This window comes from Hoplias malabaricus, chromosome 14 (genome assembly GCF_029633855.1).
Source record: "Hoplias malabaricus isolate fHopMal1 chromosome 14, fHopMal1.hap1, whole genome shotgun sequence".
Taxonomy (NCBI): domain Eukaryota; kingdom Metazoa; phylum Chordata; class Actinopteri; order Characiformes; family Erythrinidae; genus Hoplias; species Hoplias malabaricus.
The window spans coordinates 31,695,521-31,709,843 of record NC_089813.1 but is presented as its reverse complement, the minus strand read 5'-3'; the positions used below and the strand labels follow the sequence as shown (position 1 = coordinate 31,709,843).

The 14,323-nt window shown below is 39.1% G+C and overlaps 1 protein-coding gene across 1 annotated transcript; it reads left to right on the top strand.

Annotated features, from left to right (window-relative positions):
- Positions 1-21: 21 nt before the first annotated feature.
- Positions 22-13,133, top strand: LOC136665911 (putative helicase mov-10-B.2). The gene is made up of 22 exons (XM_066643775.1): positions 22-192; positions 330-435; positions 2,239-2,453; positions 2,662-2,900; positions 3,021-3,270; positions 3,647-3,775; positions 4,323-4,485; positions 4,624-4,778; positions 5,358-5,531; positions 5,819-5,966; positions 6,236-6,397; positions 6,688-6,785; positions 6,941-7,038; positions 7,167-7,265; positions 7,658-7,760; positions 7,838-7,955; positions 8,810-9,001; positions 9,903-9,977; positions 10,072-10,197; positions 10,356-10,444; positions 10,642-10,760; positions 11,793-13,133. The coding sequence occupies exons 1-22, from the start codon at positions 50-52 to the stop codon at positions 11,861-11,863; spliced, it is 3,072 nt and encodes a 1,023-aa protein (XP_066499872.1). The 5' UTR covers positions 22-49; the 3' UTR covers positions 11,864-13,133.
- The last annotated feature ends 1,190 nt before the right edge of the window (positions 13,134-14,323 follow it).

The window sequence follows — 14,323 nt, the reverse complement described above, 5'->3', positions numbered from 1 at the left end:
CTGCGAGGTGTTAACATCCGCATTAGCGGTTAGACCTGCACTTTACACGATGAGTAGAAACAGCACTCAACTTCCAGCACATATTCGTTCTGTTAGCCTTGATTTTCTAGAGTTTCTACACGAGACAAATAGGATTAACATTACAGACAAACAGAAAATTCAACAAATCTACAACAACGAGTTTAAAATAAGGTGAGACCTGCCGTTTAGCTTGTGTTATGTTTAGTCTAAACAGTCTGTACTCTACTGTGTCGGTTTGGACAGTGTTCTCCTTTTTAAAAACACTACTGGAATAATAATTAGGACGGTTCTGCTGTTCTCCGTCACAGTGATGGTGTGAAGAAAGACCCCAGATTCTCCTCAGTGCTCTATGCCCTCAGACTGAGCGACAGGGCTCGGAGAGGCAAAAACGGACGGGTTTACCTCAGCAGAAATGTAAGAAATTTGACCTCAGCTCTTACTTTTCCAATTAGCTAACTGTTTAAAATGGCGGTGTATTCGTACTCGGTGACACTTGTTAAAAATGTGTTCTATGCTTTGTACAACAATGTATTACTCTGAAGTAATAAGTAATTACTCAATCAAATGTACTGTAATAATATGTATGTACTACAATGTACAACAAATGTATGTACTTGCACTTTAATGTGTGTGCACTGTTTTATGTTTGCACTAGTTGCACTTTAATGTTGTGTATTGTCTTATGTAGCACCTTGGTCCTGGAGGAACGCTATTTCGGTTCACTGTGTACTGTAAACACTATACTGATGAAATGACAATAAACTTCTTGAACTTGAACTTGAACTTGAACTACTAATCACACGTTAGTAGGCTACTCAAAAGTGTCCATCCCTAGGTGTCAGTTTGTGTCTCACTGCGAATGACTGACGCCTTTCTCTAGGGTGCCGCCTTGTGCCCAGTGTCTCCGGGCTGAACTAAGCGGTTACAGACAATGGACGAATGAAAAAAAACAAAACAAAAAAAAAAAATATATATATATATATATGATGAGGTCACGCCCCTCGCTGCCGTTGTATGCTAAGACCTATGTGTAGTTTTAGGTCCTTTACACCTTTGTTTGCTACACAAAACATGGGATTTTATTTTTTAATTCATCGTTAATTCTTACATTTACGTTTCGGCATAGCTGCTCCAGATGAGGGTAAATAAGGACTACTGACGTGCAGATTGACCAATTAAATGTTTACAGAGAAGGTTATCGACCAACAACGGTAGCTCTACAGTCTGACCGTCCAATCAGAAGATTTTAGGCTACTTCACCACGCCCCCGTCTCTCTCAAGCGAACCAATCGGAGTAGGGGAGGGCGGGACTAGTTTGTGAACGAAAGTTCTATGTAAGCTCTAGAAAAACAAAATCCCGGACGTTTGTAAAATTCCGCCCGGACATTTTTTTAAGTCTAAAAAAGAGGACATCTCATACTCAAACCTCAAAAGTAATGTCAGGTTTATTAATGTTTATTTTGTAAACACAAATTGAATTTGATATGATTACCTTTTTTTTTTCAAATTTTTTATTTTTTGGGCTTCCAAGGAATATTTTCCTCAATGTTCAGACTGACATGAAGGATGGCACGTCATGGACGAGAAGTTTGTTGTCGCAGCCATTTTGGGAGTTTAGTTTATTGTGATCACACAGTAATGGCGCAATAGTGACCGACAGAGACTGATTGCACAGAAGACAGCAGCATCTTCTTCATTTGATTTGCACATTTCCTTCCTCGTGATTATTTCTCTCTGTAGTGGCCTCTTGACAGCTACATGTCCACAGTGTTGAATCATCTCCTCACAGTAGATGGATGGACAGAAACACATGTGGATTTTTTCAGATCTGAAGCAGTCTTGGAACATTTTTTTCTGCAAGCTGAAAAAAACAGCTTTAAGTACTGTTTATCTGATGGACAGGGTCTTGCAAGCTTGTTAACAATAAGTGACTGATTAAATTTAATTGTTTGAAGAATAGCATGGTATTTGGCATGTAAAATGGTGAGAGAACTTTGTTGACTTTAATTTTGCATCAAAATGAATGGCACCATCTGGTTTTCAGCTAGTGGCTCTTTACCCAGATCTGTAGAACATATGCAAAGTAGCTCTACGTCTTATGAAAGGAAATATTAAAAATTAAAATTTTAAATAAAAATATAGTTTTTTTTCATACAGAATCAGTGATGTTCTTGGCAGTTCCTGACCCTTGAGTCAGTCATGTCATTGCCCCTCCAGGTGCGAGTGGTATTACGGGACCAGTGGTGGAAACCTCGCAACTCACATCAGAGCGCCAGTTATGCCCAGACCGGCTCCAGCGGCACCTCTCCATTGCCGCATAATACTCCGGAATGTTCTTCCTCTGCCACTCCCTCACACCCTGGGCCTGAGGGTGGTGTTAGGGCCAGAAGGAAACTGGCTCAAGAAATCTTGGACAAACTTAAAAATGAAAGGTGAGCACACATTAATTTTTATCCTCGGTGTTGTCAGTATATTGGTGTTAAAACTCTATACATATTTTTAATATATATTTTTACCTAATACAAAATAGGCCTTTGTTTTGGCATTAGCCAATCGTTGTTAATATAAGTAATTAGTCATTTAATCATGGTTTTTATATATGTCTGTACCTCCTTTGCTCTGGTAATATTATTTTCTCAGGTCAAAGTTTGTGGCTGATAAACATGGAGTGCACATCATCTCTGAGACTGGGCTGGTCAGTGGTAAAACCTGCTTCTGTGTGGACACGACAGAGTATTATGAACAAAGGCTGCTTGTGGAGAATAAAGGGGCAAGCAGTGTTTACTTCACCTACTATTCACCACTTCATTGGATCCACTGCTTCATGTTTGATGACTCTGAGAAAGTCACACGCAGCAATCCTTTGCAGCTCAGACCCGGTGAGAAGAATTCTCTATAGCTATAGTGTATCTCATGAAAGCTACAGCTTATGTTGTCTTTATAAATGTATTATTAAACTATGCCTGATGTTTTTACACCATATATTTTTTGTCCACCAGGTGAGACATATGAGATCACAGTGATGTTCCGTGCAGAGCATGTGGGGGTTTACAGTGTAGTATTGGTCTTTGAATTTAAAAAAAGCATGCAGATGTCCTCCAAACCATTCCACATTTTACACACTGTTGAGGCAGAGTTCAGGACTCCGTTGGCAGCAGAGCTGAAAGCCAGTGAGCCCTACAAACGTCCCAAAGTTTGCAGCCCCCAAAATGTGGACTTTACTGTGGACGAGGGAGTGCAACCAGAGGAGTATGACTTCATTTCATATGTAGTATTACATGTTACTCATATATATTTATTACAGCCCCAGTCCAATGAAGTTGGGATGTTGTTTCAACTTAGGCCTCAAATTCAAAATAAGTGAATATTTGCAAAAAAAAAACATAGAGTTTATCTCTTTGAACATTAAATATCTTATCTTTGTAGTGTATTCCATTGAATATAGGTTGAAAAGGATTTGCAAATCATCGTGTTCTGTTTTTGTTTATGTTTTACCCAACGTCCCAACTTCATTGGAATAGGGGTTGTAGAAGTGGGGACATTTTGCACCTTGTATTGAGATTTACTTTAAGAAAGAATACTCTGGAAGTTTTATTGTCTCTGCCCATGTATTATTTTCCTGCAGCATTGCCCAGAACTTTCTGAAAAACGAGGTTCCATTGCTAAAGTATAGTATTCCACCTTATATCAATGACCTGATCACGGCCCTGACAAACTGTACAAGACCTTCCAGTTCCCATCTCCAGAAGATAATGTAAGTGACCCTTAGTGTGCATCATGCTGTCAGCACTAACCTGAAAGTAGTTATAGAGCATTTACTAAAATGAGTTCAATTTCCTTTTCCTGATAAGTTCTAATCAGAGATTTATGTTAATTTGGGAATGATTCAGTGTGTGTTTTAAAATCAGACTAAGATCAAGTTGTATATTGGTTCAGGTTGCAAAAGTCACTACTACTCTGTTATGTCAAGATGGGATAAGTTATTTCAAAGGTCACATATCCTTGAACAGAAGCAACTCTTTGCTTATAGAGGTCAATTAATTTAAAACAAGATTGCGAATGTTTTTTTACCTTCTGTTTTTATTGCTCCCACCAACATCAGTTGTATGTATTTAAACTGTGACATGCACCAGTCCTCCAGTACCTCTCCCATTGTAAACTGGAGCCATTATAAATGATACAGGCAATGATCCAATAATATGGGAATAAACAACATTTGAGCCACTGAAACCCTGTAGTTCATTGGCAAGATGGCGGTGTGAAAGGAAATTATCGATGTATCTGTATGTGATATTGATTAGGTCTCTGCTGGAGTCCCCCCTGAGCTTCCAGAACTATGCAGAGCGCTTCCAGGTCCTGCTTTATCTGGAGGAATCTCAAATGCATGTTGACATCAAGAGCTACAACAAGGAAGATGTCACTATGAAAAGGGACATGTTCAATAAGAATCTGTTAGTGCTCAATGTGAGTTTGATGCAGTGTAAATGCCCCTTTATTATTAACATCCTTATTGATTGATATTATGGTAGTGACTTGTGAGTATGAAAAAAAAATGCATGAGAATGTTTTCTTATGATCCAAATTGGCACATCATCTCCTCAGGTTCCAGGAGTTTCTGAGAATCGTCCATCAGTACTGAGAGGAGATCATCTGCTGATCACTAAGAGTGAAGACCTGAAACTGCCAAATTTGACTAAATACAAAGGCTATGTGCATCGTGTGGCGCTTGACCAGCTCAAACTGGGCTTTTCCAAAAGGTAAGACAGCCTTCACTAGCAGTGCAGTTTATTTTACAAACATTGGTGAATGAATGTGTCGTTCTACACACACACAAACACATACACACAAATGCACACAAAATTCCACAACACCAGCGTCTGATGAATGCATTAAATGTACATAAGCAAAAAAGTTTTTCCCTGATAAGAACATACAACATACAAGGCTGTGTTTATGGACTGGAATATTTTGAATTTTTGTCTTTTATTTATTTATTTATTTATTTATTTGAACATATGTAAATACTACAAATAAATCCTTAAAATGTGATCCATGTACTGCACACAACCTCTTATTTCTAGTAGTTGAATAATATTTATAGAATTTCCTGAATAGTGTGGTTTATTTTAAGTCTTATTTTTATATATGTGTTTATTACTGTAGTATTATAATAGTTATTATTATTATTGTAGTGAGTTGTTATTCTAGAGGTTTCATTTTATAAATTCTATGTCATTTTTATATCGATGATTTTGTTGGGTTATTTAGCTCTTTTTCTACTGTGCTACTGTAAAAATTGACTTTCCACCTAATATCAGTAACGTGATTTTTTTCAGGTTCTTGTCCGGGTTCATAGACAAGATGAGGTTTACTGTGGAGTTCACTGTTAACCGCATCCTGTTGAGACTCCAGCATCGTGCTGTGCAGCTGGCTGTCCAGCACAAACTCCAAGATGTCTTGTTCCCTACCAGGTCAAACGCTGCCACCCGGAAGGCAGAACTTTCACTGAGGTCAGTCAGATATTTAATTATCGTGTGATATCGTAAGTCTAAATGCATTTTTGAAAATGCCTTTTACATTCTCAGAAACAAATAGTTACTGTATATGTACATTATTGTTCAGTGAAGGTGCTACAGTGTAATGTACCTTTAAAGGTACAGCAGTGGTTTTAAATCCAGTTGTGTTCCACAAAGGTACATTATGTGTTTGTGGTTTTGATATGTGTTTGAATAATTAAATTAAATGAAAATTTATGTAAACACCTATAAGAGACTCATTGTGGTTAATGTTTTTGTAGACTCTTTGATCGGCATTTGGAACAGAATATTGAGCAGTACACTGCAGTGTGTAACATTGTGGCAGGTGTGTCCAAGCCAGCTCCGTACCTTGTCTTTGGGCCTCCAGGCACCGGCAAAACTGTCACCGTGGTAGAGGCCATCAAGCAGGTGGGGCAACTTTCACCAGCATCACCAAGCACTGAAACAAAGGCCACATGCACTGTTTTACTACCCTAACAACCCTATTGTCAACAATACAGTTTAATAAAATTCTGTCTACATGTTTATGATAATCTTGGCACTCAACGTCACACTCACACCATGAAAAACATCCTTTATGAGTAGCCACTGTGTACACACGTAAAACACCAACTTAAACCAGTCACACAGTCATGCTAACTATATTTTTCACATATCATTTTTCCTCTATGTTCCAGGTGGAGAAGACCGGGGCAAATGTGCGGATCCTGGCATGTGCTCCCTCTAACAGTGCCGCAGATCAGCTGTGTGAGAAGCTGCTTCAACATGTTGATCCATACAATGTCTTCCGAATGTATGCCAGCAGCCGTGACCCGGAGTTTGTGCCTCCCAGTCTACTGGTATGCTGGCTAGTTAAGGCTTGGCCACCAGCCCTCTACAGTTTCATCACAAATTAAATATGTATTTGAAATACATACTGTGAGCAAGACTCACTGCTAGGTTTGGACTATGATAATATTGCAAACAACAGTTATGTAAAGTTAAACATTCAGATAGAAACTGCATATTCACCAACAGTTCTTCAATGACTTTTGAATGAAACGGTATGTCTACATTGAAAGCTTAATAATGGTAACATGGAGTTTTGTTTTTGAATGAGTTTGCTGAATTTTCTGCCTGCTGTCTCTAGGAATGCTGTAACCTTATTGGTGAAATGTATGAGTTTCCGAGTAAGGAGGAATTGATGGAGTACAAGATTGTAGTCACTACTGTGTGTACAGCTGGCAGGTGAAAATGCTTAATAACCATTTTGCCCACACTTACACTTGGTTATATGTCAGTGTCTCTGACGTACTGCATTGAGTATTCATAGTAGAACAGCAGGTTAAAATTCTACCTATACATAAGAGTAAAGCTCATATTTAGATCTTTTCTGGTTGCAGGCTGATCACTGGGGGTTTGCCTGTCGGTCACTTCACTCACATCTTCCTGGATGAAGCTGGTCATGCTGTGGAGTCTGAGGCTATTATTGCCATAGCTGGTAAAGGGGAATATACCAATGAGGATATTTAATATTTTGCCCATATTTCTATTAATATTATCATATTTAGACTGGACTCTAGGAGTAGTAGTTCTGCTTATGGGAAAAGTGTGTGTGTGTGTGTGTAGGTCTGCTGAATGTGGAGACAGGTCAGCTGGTTCTGGCTGGAGATCCAAAGCAGTTGGGACCTATTCTGAGGTCTCCAATTGCTAAGAAATACGGATTGGGTGAGTGTCAGACCTTTACTTTCTCTCCACATGGTGCCCTAGTCAACAATGGTTTTCAACCTTTTTGGTCATGCGCCCCCTCAGTGTGTATACTTTAAACCTGCGCCCCCGCATCACTGAGAATCTCAAACCACAGCTCCGTACCCCCCCATGGCATCATGCCATTATGTATCACCATGGCTAAAGATATTTCCACTGTGGCATATGTGACACACACGTTTAGAGTGTGTACCCCTTTGCAGCGAAACAAAAATTATTGTAATAACTATTTGTGTGTGAGTAACGCTGTAGATATGCTTGTGGTTTCCTGTGACAGCAGCACCGGTTGAAATGTTCCTGACTGTTGGGTTTGTTTACAGTGGTGTTTTGCATTTTCTTTCCTCATTCTGTAGGTCTGTCACTTCTAGCACGACTGATGGATCAAAACCCTCTTTACCAGAAAGGCGAGACTGGTTATAACACTTGTTATGTCACCAAACTTCTGCGCAACTACAGGTACATTGTTAAATGAAATGATCTAGAAATCTGCTTTGTTTTGTTGCTTTAACTAAGACCTCCTCTCTGTCTTGCAGATCTCACAAATCCATCCTGAAAATTCCAAATGAACTGTTCTATGATGGAGAACTGCAGCCATTTGCAGATGAGTTCAGCACCAGCTTCTACCTCAATTGGGAAGAACTTCCCAAACGAGTGAGTTGCAATTCGTTGTTTTTTTTTGTTTTTTTCGTTTTTAAATTAGGCAGATAGTCAACACAAGACCTTGTTGACATACTCTAACCAAATATGGATACACATTCCAAGTGTACTACTGCATTGTTGGATTAGAAAAAAGGATTGGACTGGATACCCCAGTATTGTATTTTATGGTAAAAACCTACACCTAACTATTGCTGTTTACATTTACATTTATGTTTTTAAACAAAGCAAGCTTTTCCCACTCCAGCTTTTCAGCATCAAAAAGTCCAAATATGGTGGATCTTGTCATGCAACAAAAATGAAAACTTTAGTAAAACCCTTGTTATGTGTGTTACACAAACATATTATTTTAGTTAGCATAACTTCCAAATATTTGAGTTATATTGTACACATCGTATTCTTGATAGTTGACACTGTTATTTGTTATTGAGTTTCTGCTTAGACCACATGTGAGAAATGAAACTCTATTATTCACTTCCCTGATGAAGTCTTAGCAGGAACTAGATATGTGGTCTTTGACTGGAATTAGTTTGCTGGTTTTAACAACACACATTCAGGTTGTGCTGGTTTGTCCGGAGTGGTATGAAGCCTTAATAGATTCTGGCCAAAACACAGAAACACAGGGTTCACTCCAGCCTTCATTTGAACAGGAAATGTTAGCAGTCATTTCCTCCAAGGCCTGTGTTTGTTATGATATAAAAAGTGCTGATATACAATTGCATAAAAACATATACAACATTTTATATTGACCTAGAATTATCAACGTTTTACACATTTCCCCACTGTTACTATCTCAGAATCGTCGATACACATTGAGTAAAACACTGGCTTATACATTCATTCTTCAGGGTTTTCCAATGATTTTCCATGGCGTACCTGGGAAGGATGAGCAGGAGTCTAACAGTCCATCTTTCTTCAACACTAGTGAGATCATTGTTGTCGTTAACTACCTTAAGAAACTGCTGTTGACACAGAGCAAGAAGGGCATCGCCAAGGTCTCACCCAAAGACATAGGCATCATCACCCCCTACAGGAAACAGGTGGGAATTAGTAGTGATTTTTACCTGTTAATATTGGTGCAGTAAACAGGATGTTTTTTTTTCGTGAGTGCATATGTCTACACTTGTCTATGCTCTATTCAGTCTGTAAACATTAATTGTGTGATATGAATTTACACAAAACTGTGTCAACACTGTTTTAAAAAGAAGACATAAACTATTGTTAGATATAGAATTTGGCTCATTCCCTGATACACTGATCATTTCCACATGATCGATAACAGTGAAATAGGGCTCCCTCACCTCTGAAGTCCTAATTTAGTTATTGTTTAAAAGAAATAATTCAAACATCAAGTCTTCACAATTATACAATATAATAGAAATTAATAAAGAACATGACAAGATGCTTTATATAAACTGATCTATAGTGAGAATATCTGGGGACATACATGAGATTTATTGAAAGAAATGTGTGAGGGGACATTTGTGTGGGACAATGCTGAAAATTGAGTTTTTATTTTATTTGAGTTTTATTACAAATATCAAAATTAATCAAATCCAATTGATTATGATGGGAGCCTTTGTCAAATTCCAGTCTGAAGTTCTTAGGAATCACCAACACTGAGAACAGGATCTCATTCTCATCAAAACTACTATTAGGAGTGTGGTGTGTTCTCCCAGTGTCCGTGTTTGTTTCCTCCGGGTGCTCCGGTTTCCTCCCACGGTCCAAAAACACATGTTGGTAGGTGGATTGGTGACTCAAAGTGTTCGTAGGTGTGAGTGTGTGTTGCCCTATGAAGGACTGGCACCCCCTCCAGGGTGTATACCTGCCTTGCACCCAATGATTCCAGGTAGACTCTGGACACAACGCGACCCTGAATTGGATAAGCGCTTACAGATAATGAAAGAATAAATGTCTGTCACATTTGTCTGTGTGTCCCAGGTGGAGAAACTGAGGAAGGCCATTATAAGATGTGATAAAGAGTTATGCAACTACAGGAACATCACAGAGCTGAAGGTAATACTCAGATAATTCCTTATCTTGTATCTTCCAGTCTTGTTGCGTCCTCCATGCAGTTGTGTTAAACTGTGTGTGGCTCTGTCTGCTGTAGGTGGGCTCCGTGGAAGAGTTTCAAGGTCAGGAGCGAAGGGTGATTATTGTGTCTACTGTCCGCAGCTGTGATAAGTATATCACAATCGATAAAACATTCAACATTGGCTTCCTTAGCAATGAGAAGGTACCACACTCTCTCTCACACACACAATGTACAGTTTGATCCTGGTAATGCAATGTAATATGTAAACCCCATAAAAAAGAAAGGCAGAAATATGTAAACTTGTTAAAAAAATCACACAGCAGTAAATGACCATATTGTTTATCTTTCTGCACCTGTAGAGATTCAATGTGGCTGTGACACGAGCCAGGTCCCTGCTCATTGTGGTGGGAAACCCCATCATTCTCAGCAGTGATCCCACCTGGTCCAGGTACACACACAGTCACCTGTCAATGCTATCTGTTGATGTAGAGATGTGCAAGGAATGTAGACACTATTGTCTTGTATTTAATGTGTTTATGTGTGAATTAATTAGCATTTAAACTGATGTCAGTAGGGATCTGACTCACATTTCAGGTATTTCAGTAATGCTCTTTCTAAATGTGTCTTGTGTGTGTGTGTGTTTAGGTTTATTGATTACTGTTCCGCTGAGGGAGGCTACACTGGTTTGAACCGGGCCATTGTAGAAGGCACAGAGGATGTAGTTGCACGATTAACAGCCCTCAGCATCCAAACTGAGCCTGAAAGTGAGTGGAGAAAATAGTATACACATTTATCCCATACAGACACCTGATTATTTTTGATCACCTATATATTTCTTCAGTGTATTGTATACAACTTTTAAGTTTTTAAACTGTTTATAAACATTTATCTCCTAAAGGACTGTTTTTCTCCTGTATAGACTTCCTTTTCATCCCCAAGAGGCTTCCTTTTTATTCTTTTAGACTTCCCCATTGTCCCCACTGTAAATGTACATCGAATCCTCTATAACGGTCCCTTATACGGCCCATAAACTCAACCTTTAGCACCTAATGGTGACATTCAAGATTGCAATCAAAAAACACTTTTTGTAAAATTTAGAAGATATTTCCTCACCACTTGCTAGTTCTCCAGTCAGTGTGTGTGCTGGAAACTGGTTTAATGTGTTTACAAAACCCTGGTGTAAGTAGAAAATAAAACAACAAAGTGGCTAGGTCAGACATGCTAGGCTTCCTCTCTCCCTGCTCACCTCAGGAAAATGGCAAAGAGCCTCTCAAACGTTGAAAATCATGACAAGTGATTAAGTTATTGCTTTATTCCAGCTTCATAGGCAGGTAATATTGAATTATTTCTGCTGTTTCAGATTATTTAGTTAGGAACCCACTCTAAATTAGAGAGACGGCTAACAGCATGAAAGTAAACACAGGCCGAAGTGCTACTGTGGTAATTCAAACTGTATAAAAATTTACAGAGAAGTTAGACTTCAGCCACTACAAACAGTCATGTTCCTCCTCTAACATACTGTTCCACCTTAAAAGATGCGGAACCAGAGAGAACTGCAGTTCCCCACAGCTGTAGATGTTCCCTTTAAAGTCTTGTTCTTTATCTTTGTTAGAGCGGAACTTTGGTTATTTAAACTACACACTTAAGATCTGAAATCATGTGTAGTTTTATGGATGTTACAGATGTGTCTTGTGTTGGTTGGGGTTTCTGGATTGTTGTTTTCACTGGATTTTTCATTCCACAATGTCACCAATGTTTCAGGTGTTAATTATTTCTTTCTCTCTTACACCCTCTAGCGGATCCTGTGAATACTGAAGCGAGTGCAGTCCAGCAGTATGTTAACCCAGAGTGGAGGAATGAGCAGTAGCATGTACATGCTCACACACACACACACACACACAGACACACACACACACACATACACACACACACACACACAGAAACACACACTTCCTGTCTCTTTTTTAATATTGGCACATCACAATTTACAAATCATTTTAAAAAGTGCAATTTCCAGATCCTAAGGCTTGTGGACATGTCAGATGATATGATTGTTTCATCAGGAATAATGAAACTGTATCAAACCTTTAATGTAATGTAAGATTTTAAAGTTAATAATCATGTATCAGTATATCACATATGTTCATATTGAATTCTAAATGATTTTATTTTTTTTACTTTGATTAAAATGAAAATGACCAGAACCTCAGGTTCAGTCTCCTCTAGTCTATTCTCTGCCCTCCTTCCTCTGTAGCCGGATCCGAGGAATCAAGAAACACAGACGCCAGAGCAGTTAATCAAGCGTTCCCATTAATTAAAGTCAGCATAGAGTTAATATGTGTGTCCTAAGCCTACTATCTAATCTAAATGATGATGAGGAAAGGGAGAAGCATGTTAGTAAGGACTGGTGTGCAGAGAGAGCGGGAGAGATAGAGGATAACTGCGCTAGCAGAGGGAGCAGACATCCTTGGGCCAGCAGACTGTGGTTAAGCAGATGCATCCCAACTGATAAGAAATGGCATTGTTGGCTTTGAGTGTCTGGGGTTAAAACGACCAAGACTCTGGCTGAAGGTTTTAGTAAATGTGATTTCTCTGAAAATGTGAAAATAAAAACCAAGGTCTTGGAATAAAATATTACCCAGATGGTGTATCCCAGGTTTTCTCAGTGAGTCAGATTAGCCGTGGCCTGATAGTTAGAGACTGGGCTTGGTACCGGAAGGTTGCCGGTTCAGTCCTCAGGACCGGCAGGAACATCCATGGCTGAAGTGCCCTTGAGCAAAGCTCAAACCCCCAAACGCTCCCTGGGTGCTGGGGATGGCTGCCCCCCGCTCTGGGTGTGTGTTCACAGCCCTTAGTGCACTAGTGTGTGTGTTCACAGCCACAGATGGGTTAAATGCAGAAGACACATTTCGTAGTACATTGTACAATGACAAATAATTGCACACTACATTACACTACACAAATATTGATAAGAGTATCGTTTTGAAATGTACCTTTAAAGGCTAAGCACCACTTAATGGACCTCCATGAATATTTCACATTATTTTAGTTAATGACATATATAAATATGAATTAAAATGAAAATAGCAGCTTAATTTGCTTTAAAACTGACAATTTTATTAAACTGACGGAAAAACCCGAGCTCGCTACGGAAATTCTTGAACGCAACCCTGACGTCACTGGTGGACAACAGCTGAACAATGCCGTGGTAAAACACCGTTATGACTGAGTGTTATGACAGTATCTAGCTAAATAACCAACATTATTCATGACAATAGCCTAACAATAAGCTAAACTCAAATTTAGAGGTACCTTTATTCTTGTAAATGTGATCGAAGTCGAACTCGATGGGGTGACCAACGGTCTTTTAAACCTAATTGCTTGAATTAGTAAGAAATAACATGTTTTCTGACTATTAATAAACACAAGTTAGGAACTCAAATAACACTGTATTTATTTGTTTGACACTTTCATATCGCTGGTGCTTAGCCTTTGAGAATCACATGCAGAACACAAAGACAAATGCAGTAATATTATTCCGAATCAGAAAAGGCTGTAGACAATATTAATACATGAAGTGAGACTGCATTCTTAGTCTGAGGCCACACCAAAGGTGCTCATAAATCAATCTTTCGCTAATATTTTTATTCTTTACTGTGCAGTCTTCATTCAACTTTGTAGATTCGTTCATAAGGGGTTCCTCAAACCTCTCAAATAGGCTACGGAACTTTGCATGTACTTACATTTGTATTCGATTCCCACGACCGTCAGGAAAACTGGGGGCGTTGGGAGTGAAGGAACAGCACTGTCCTCCTCCCTCAACCCACAGCGGAGAGGCCCTTGAGCAAGGCACCGAACCCACAACTGCTCCCTGGGCACCGGGAATGGCTGCCCTCCGCCTGGGTGTGTTCACAGCCCCGAGTGCACTAGTGTGTGTGTCTGTGTTCACTGCCACAGATGGGTTAAATGTGGAAGACACATTTTCTTGAATGTTGTACAATGACAAATAATTTCACATTTTCATTTATGTGTGCGCGCATGAGCTCCAGATAACCCGGGATACACCCCGAGTGATCTTCTATTCTAAGGCTCTGATTGTTTTCTCAAAGATATATTTGTTTGTGAAAGGAGTTAGAATTCAGACTTATCCTGTGAATCAAAGTTAAAGTTTGATATAAATTTAATGGATATTATATTAATATTATTCAGTTAATACGATAACAGTGGTGGAACATTGGTGACAGGGTAGAAGCTCATGATGGTCTTCTGCGGTTAGAGTGACATCAAGAAAAATTCTAAATGTACCTTCGCTTTGAAGGAACAATGT

Bases quoted from the DNA above. Each gene is read 5' to 3' on its own strand.
- LOC136665911 (XM_066643775.1), top strand. From the start codon at position 50: ATGAGTAGAAACAGCACTCAACTTCCAGCACATATTCGTTCTGTTAGC. The intron at 7,039-7,166 runs GTAAAGGGGAAT...GTGTGTGTGTAG, and splicing joins GGCTATTATTGCCATAGCTG to GTCTGCTGAATGTGGAGACA. The intron at 9,002-9,902 runs GTGGGAATTAGT...TGTGTGTCCCAG, and splicing joins TCACCCCCTACAGGAAACAG to GTGGAGAAACTGAGGAAGGC.